The 7,752-nt window shown below is 41.1% G+C and overlaps 1 protein-coding gene across 1 annotated transcript; it reads right to left on the bottom strand.

Annotated features, from left to right (window-relative positions):
- Window positions 1–3,603: 3,603 nt before the first annotated feature.
- On the bottom strand, window positions 3,604–7,161 carry LOC112250887 (sphingosine 1-phosphate receptor 3-like). The gene is given in 3 exon segments (XM_024421413.2): window positions 3,604–5,008; window positions 5,011–6,213; window positions 6,758–7,161. Coding segments are annotated over 2 exon segments (1,158 nt in total). The 5' UTR covers window positions 6,098–6,213; window positions 6,758–7,161; the 3' UTR covers window positions 3,604–4,937.
- Window positions 7,162–7,752: the final 591 nt, after the last annotated feature.

Below are 7,752 nucleotides of genomic sequence, written 5' to 3' on the forward strand. Positions count from 1 at the left end.
ACTCACGAGGTTGATGTGTTGCGGGCCCTCTGGAAAGTCCTGAAATATGCCCCTGAGCCGTGTTGGAGAAGGACGCAAAGTATGTATATGAGTTACTCTTTTTTTAAAACATCCCTAAGCTATAACTGCCACAAAATTCTTCAACTAGTACCATGGAAATACTTTTAGCCAGCTGAGTCCACAAAGTGTCCACAAAAACATTGGGCCTTTATATACTCCCAGTATCTCTATGCTGACAATTATAAAACAATTGCTGTATGCCATTGCTTGATCTATTTTAAAATGTAAGAATATGTTGGTGACTATGGAAACAAATACAAATGTAAATGTAAAATGTTTTCAATATACAACTTTATCCTCTGCAATACTTTTTACAGTACACTCTTAGAAAAAAAAGGTGCCATCTAGAACCTAAAAGGTTTATTCGGATGTGCCCATCGGAGAACCGTAGAACCCTTTGAGGAACCCTGTTTAGTTCCTGGTAGAACCCTTTTGGTTTCAGGTAGAACCCTTTTGGGTTTTATACAGGACAATTTCCACAGAGGGTTCGACATGGAAACAAAAGGGTTCAATGTGGAACCAAAATGGCTTCTCCCTGTGTATGTTCTAAATATCAGAGTAAGAACTCGACGGACACTATGAAAGCTTAGACCAAGTTTATTCATCCCAAAGGATCGAACAGCTGAACAGACAAAAACATATTCACACAAGCACTGACATTTAACCCTTTCTCCTCTGCTGAGTCTCCTCCTACACATCTGAGCAGCCAATGCATCTCTGTTGCTAGACAGAACCTTAGTGATATCTGTTCTTCCTCAGTTCATCTGACCTGACCCAAAGTGCTCACTACTCCCCAACTCACAGCTGTCATGGTGGCTAGTACCAGACTGTCTCTTCTCCTCCCAGAGGATCCCTCCCATACAGTAGGATCCCTGATGGTTAATAATAACATATTCTGACATAATGTAAAAGTTATACATTCCCCTTTCTCCCTCAGTGACATGAATAAGTATGTTTCATATTCTCAGAACCCAACACCTGGAACCAAAAAAGAGTTCATCTATGGGGGATGCTGAAGAACCCTTTTGGAACCCTTTTTTCTAAGTTGGTAATAAGCTATAGTCATGTGGTCATTACCAGGTTATGATGAGGTCTTAACTATGAGAAGTAGGCTACATAATGTACACATAATATAGTGGTCACAATAATGACCAACTTGTCGTATGGTGCTGAGAAAAATATGTAATATTCTGGTCAGTAAAAATATATTTTAAAAAACCTTGTCCTTTCTCAACCATACTTCATTCTGACGTCTTTTCAACCAGCTTTTGCCCACTAGGTAGAACCTATGCAAACTGCTTTACTAGCACAAAGACTATCTTTGAATAGCAGAAGGACATTGATACGGACAGTCAGTTCTTCCGCCTTACAAAATGGTACAGTACATTCGCCAAGTATAAAATCTATTTATGTTTTTGTTTTGATAGGCTTATGATCCCAGTGTCTCAAACACCGGATGAATTCTCAAGTTGAAATGTTTGTGGTTTGTGAATTTTGACTGAACAGAAATGGATGACCTAAATGTATCTGGACCTTCTCTGCCACATTCAAAACGTACTTGTTTATTTATATCAAATAACAAGCATTGGTTGGAAATTGTGATTTTGATTAACCAAAATGATCTGGCTATTTTTGAGTTTTTATGCATCACTGGCTGAGCTAAATACAGTATTTCATGAGACCCTAACTGCCAGCTGTTTGCCAACTGTGCTAGAAAATTGCAAACCCTGCTGAAAAAGAACATTACTCCAATTTTAATAATTATAATGGCTCCAGTGTCTTATATGCAATGGGTGCATGGCCCACAAACACTATGCACATGTTTATATAGATTGGTGTGTATTAATCTAGTAGCATTTAGATAACTGGTCAGTAGTTCAATCAGATATCAACTAAAAACCAGATATCCACCAAAATAAGCCATTTTTCATGATGTCAAAAAGACGTCTGGTTGTGATCTGGTTATAATTCAACCAATAAACGATGTCTAACAGTAAAAGTCTAACCTACAAAATCATGACAAGCTACCAAAGCTTATAGTTTTTATTCAATTGGTATTTAGACACCACATAAGATGTAAAGGTAATTGTAATACAACTCTCTAGTGGTTAGTGGAAGCGTAAGTGACTTGTATCTATGTTGCTGAAAGGAACCAGAACCAACATTGACATGTGTTCTTTACTCTGACAGCAAACTTCAAATCACTACAAAATCAATATTTGACTCACTGTACCATCTAAGGCGTAAACACAATGGATTAGTACACAGTTCATCATACCGGGAAGGCCTAGTCTTCATTGAAAATAAATATACTGAACTGTCCAAGAAAGAGAAAGGCAGGTGAATTGGAAAATATATATATACACTGTATGTACAATACACAGTGATCCTACTTTCATTTGCAAACTACCCATCCTCTATTGCACACAGACGAACAGTTTATTACAATTAATCCACTTTTCCCACACTATAGATAGTTGATAAAGCTATATTATGCTCTATTACATGTCTTGTGGGAACATTTTTCATTGTGTTCCGTAGTTATGAAATATGAAGTAAATTAATATACAAGGCATGCCCAAAGGTTCAATGTGAGTCATTTGAATGTCTTTGCAAAATAGTGGCTTTAGATGAGCTATGGTAAGAGTAGATCCTTAGCATCCCTTCGCTTTGCAGTCTTATTAATGAAGCATTCGCGCTTGGTTCCTAGAACCGGGGTTATATCAGTAACCTCCAGTAGCCGCTAGATGCGGTTGTAATAAACAGAGCGGTTTCTGTTTTCTTCCTACAAAATCTGAAAGATAAGACTCATAGGAATACAAAGGTACGTACTGTACTGTTTCCCTGTACTATACCCATAAGCAGTTAGAACCGAGTGGACAAGGCCAGGCACTAAATTAGATTGGGGGAGAAAAGAACATCCTCAACAATGATGTTATTTTCTACACAGATCATACATCATCAACATTATTGCCTGATGATCTTCTGAACTTTCCAATACCTTTCTGATGCATTTCAGTCACTTCAAACCACGGGTTAGGAACCAAAATTATTTTCCAATCATTTAGTTCTGAACCTAAACGTATTTATTTTTTGTTCTGTTCCAATGTTTCGACCAGAAAAATAAAGTTCTGAACAGTTTCAAACCCCAAAAAAGTACCAGTTTATATGGTTCCTTTCGGTTCTTTTTTAAACCTCTGAAATATACACTACACGGCCAAAAGTATGTGAACACCTGCTCGCCAAACATCTCATTCCAAAATCATTTGCATTAATATGGAGTTGCTCCCCCCTTTGCTACTATAACAGCCTCTACTCTTTTGGGAAGGCTTTCCACTAGATGTTGGAACATTGTTACGGGACTTGCTTCCATTCAGCCGCAAGGGCATTGTCATACTGAAACAGGAAAGGGCCTTCCCCAAACTTCCCCAACAAAGTTGGAAGCACAGAATCATCTAGAATGTCATTGTATGGTGTAGCGTTAAGATTTCCCTTCACTAGATCCAAGGAGCGAAGCCAAAACCATGAAAAACAGCCCCAGACCATTATTCCAGTATTCCTCCACCAATCTTTACAGTTGGCACCAGCGTTATCCTTGCATCTGCCAAACCCAGATTTGACAAACTGACTTGTTGGAAAGATGGAATCTGATGACGTTGCCATATTGAAAGTCACTTAGCTCTTCAGTATGGGCCATTCTACTGAAAAGGTTTGTCTACAGAGATTGCTTAGCTGTGTGCTCGATTTTCTACACTGGTCAGTAAGGGCGTAGCTGAAATAGCCAAATCCACCAATTTGAAGGGATGTCCACATATTTTGTAGTGTATATATTTTCTACATTAAATTACTTCAACAATCAGTGAAAATAAAGCAGCTTGCTGTGGAACGCGTAAGCAATTTTAGCTGTATAGGAAAGTTGTTAAGAGCACATTTTAACAGCATGGTTTAATCTCAATGAAAGACAAACACACACAGTGTAGGACACAAGATGCAACATCAATTTTGAGGGTGAGAGAGAATGGAGGAAGCTTCCTTTGAAGCACTGGTCATCTTGTAATGACATGCATTATCTGAATTAGGCCCATAGAATTATACCTATACAGAGGAGCGGGTTCTATGGAGGAACTTTAAATGTCTTTCAACTTCCCAGTTGGTTTATTAACGTTGGAGCATTGCAAGCGTTAGCTAGCTAGCTTGTGTGTGCAGAGCAGCACTAGAATTAAAAACACGTCTTACCTTTTTGTAGTTAATAAATCCATTGTGAAATGTGATAACTATAGTATCCTTAACTAACATTTTAAAAAGTCAATCCATTCTTCTCCAATAAACATATCTCTCTAATATCTGAATTACTCTTGTAACATCGTCAGTGGGCTACAGTAACCTATGCTTCAAAGGGGAGGGGCAGATAGCCTACACAAAGTGTTACAGCTGGCAGGCAGAAGCTGGAATACATTTCTGAGTGACAGAGCCACTTCAGGCACTTCAGGTTGAAATACTGTCAGACTGATTTGTGATAGACTGTCATAGACCCAATAAAAAAGTTTAAAAAAGGGGTCAGGGGCCAAAAAAACATGGGAACCCCTGCTTTACAGCAAGTTCATCAGTACAAACCTCATCTGAGTGTCTACCCAAGGTCTCTTCAGTCAATATTTTCACCAATGCATACTGAAATAGCCCCAGTGTCCATGCCTGTACCATGCCCACTCACAGCATTGCCAGTTACCCATGCAGTGTGAATCTAGCCTGGTTCAAGATCTGTATGTGCTTTAGCCAACTATGACAGACATCGCATGATAATGATAGTCAGAGGAGTTGGCTAGACTACTAGAGCACATACAGATCTAGGACCAGTCTACAGTGAATTAGCTGTCAAGTCAGAATTTGCTGAGGGACGGCAGTGCACCAGCCTTGACCAGCACCGCTGACACCAGGTCGGCCGGCCCTGGTTATTAGAGTTCAGGGGCGAGGTCACCTTCCCCCGGGTCAGAGACTTGGCAGCCCCTGTTATCCTACTCCCTCCTCCACCCACACTGGACCTGCTGTTCTCGGCCGTGGGGATGACGGTCCCCAGGTGGGGGTTGCCTGCCATGGAGGCTGGGGCCTCCAGGTGAGGCTGACAGCAGCACAGCAGCCTGAAGAAGGCTGCTCTCATCTCCATGCTGGACAATGTGTAGATGAGGGGGTTGACGGCTGAATTGAGCACGGCCAAGGCGATAAACCAGTCTACATGGTAGAGCACTGGGCAGCGCTCAGGGCTACAGCCCACATCCAGCAGCAGCAGCAGGAACAGTGGAGCCCAGCACATCACAAACACCCCCAGAACTATTACCACCGTCCTCAGCAGGGCCAGTGAGTGCTCCGAGGGCCTGCTGCTCACCCTCCTCCCGCTGGACGTCACCAGGCGGTAGATGCGGATATAGAGGATGATGATGGCCACCAGCAGGGCGCTGAAGACGCTGATGCAGAAGGCCACGTAGCTCTTGTCATAGAGGGGCAGCACGGTAGAGCAGGAGGCCAGGTGTTCCAGGCAGTTCCAGCCAAGGGAGGGCAGGGCGCTGAGCAGCACCGACACGGCCCAGCATGCCCCCAGTAGGCCCAGTAACCTCCCCCGTCCCGCTGCCTCACACGGACGCAGCCGCACCATGGTCATGTGTCTCTCGATGCCAATGGCCAGCAGGCTGAAGGTGGAGGCGCTTAGGGCCACGAACATACTGCCCTCTCTTGCCAGCCACTGGGCCGGTGTCAGAAAAAAGGTCTTGCCACCAGAGGTGAAAATGTTGACCACATAGGCCACCCCGGCTAGCATGTCAGATAGGGCCAGGTTACCGATGAGGAAGTACATGCGGCTGTGGAAGCGTTTGTTCCTCCATAACGCCAGCAGCACTGTAACGTTCTCCAGCACGATTAGGATACAGATGAGGAGGAGGACAGCAGTCTTACAGACCCCACTGCTCCTCGGCCGACCCCACTTCCCAGAGTGGTTGTAGTGGGCCACGATCACAGGGTTCATCCCCTCCTCAAACACATTCTCCATCCTGCCTGGCCCTGGCCTTCCCCCTTCACCCAGCAGAGGGCGCCACAACACAGCAGACTGCAGACAGAGGATCTACTGACATCTGGCTCTGTTGTTATCACACTCTTTATTGGGAGCTGTTGGATAAAATGTGTTAAAATGAGTATTGCTAATTAAGTAAGAACTTTATTCTGATTTGAAATATTAAATATGTTGATTAAACTCATGGAAAGATAGTCAAATAATTATAATAATACACGGATACAATAATTTTGTGTCACACCTCAGTTAGTTTGAAAACTTTTAGGAGCCTAAAATGTATATTCTATGGTAATGTTTAAATTAATAATGATAAAATCATAAATTCCATTTAAGATGAGTTTTTTAATGTAATAGTATTTATATTTGTATTCAAATAAGTTATTTAAGAACATGTGGATACATACTATTCTCGATATTTGATAGAATGTGTTTCTCCCAGTCTTCCCATTTTAATAGACGATGTCATGGATGGTAATTTACATGTTCCATAATTACTTCGAGGCACTTTTAAATCCTTATTGTAACTTTTGAAACATTTAAGTTCACTGTGCCACACATATCACTAGAATGAAACAGCATTTTCATCATTGTTATGAAAAGGTGAATTTAGTTCAAATTATAAAGATCAATCAATCTTACCTGTCAGACAGTTTACAACTCCATCGCAGATCATTTGTAGCATATGGATATTTTCTATAGCTTTTTGACAGATATGGTCATTAAAAAAGTGGTGCTTCAATAACCAAATATTCATTGCGTCGTGGCATCGATTCCATATTTTATTCCGGACAATCTAAATAAAGCTTTTTGTAGACTAATTCCCGCTAGAGTTTCTTTCCGATAAAGCCCACAACTCCATACGTCAAACTTTTTAGTGGTCCTTCTGTGACTTCTCTGAAACGTTCGACTAATTTCTCACCAACCTGGAATAGGGCGGGTTCATCCCGTATTCCCAAACCCATTCTCAAACAATTAGTAAGAGAGTCATGAGCGGCCAAATGTCGAATGGGATGCTGAAGTTTGACTAGCTAAATAGAGCACGGTATCACTTACTGTAGCTGGGGTGGAGGGATTTGATTATTAATTACTTTTAGACTCCAGTAGTCTCTGTGTGTAGTTTTCTATGTCAGACGTCATTTCAACGTCTAGTTTTAATTTACATTTGTTTGAGTTGTAAACGAACGTGAATTCAAAGTGAATTTCACCATGTAACTGGATTTAGGTTAAAGGTTGGGTGAAAAAAGGATTAAATGACCTTCTGTTGATGACTTTTTGCAAATCCAATTATTTTTCCATGTTGATTCAACGTCATCACAGACTTTTTGGGTTAAAATTAAGTGGTTTGTTTTTGCACTTTTTTGGTTCCATTGCACAGTAAATGCCAAGGTAAATTACTAGTTTTAGGCTAGAAACACAATTAACTGTCTCCTTGTGTGTAATGCTGTACTTGTCTTTGGTAGCCTACCATACACACAGTTTCGGAAAGTATTCACACCCCTTGGCTTCTTCCATATTATAAAATTGATTAAATAAAAAATGTTCCTCATCAATCTACACACAATACCCTAGAATGACAAAGTGACAACAGGCTTTTTTAGGAATAGCTCATTTACATAAGTATTCAGACCCTTTGC

The sequence above is a fragment of the Oncorhynchus tshawytscha genome, linkage group LG05, assembly GCF_018296145.1.
Source record: "Oncorhynchus tshawytscha isolate Ot180627B linkage group LG05, Otsh_v2.0, whole genome shotgun sequence".
In the NCBI taxonomy this organism is placed as follows: domain Eukaryota; kingdom Metazoa; phylum Chordata; class Actinopteri; order Salmoniformes; family Salmonidae; genus Oncorhynchus; species Oncorhynchus tshawytscha.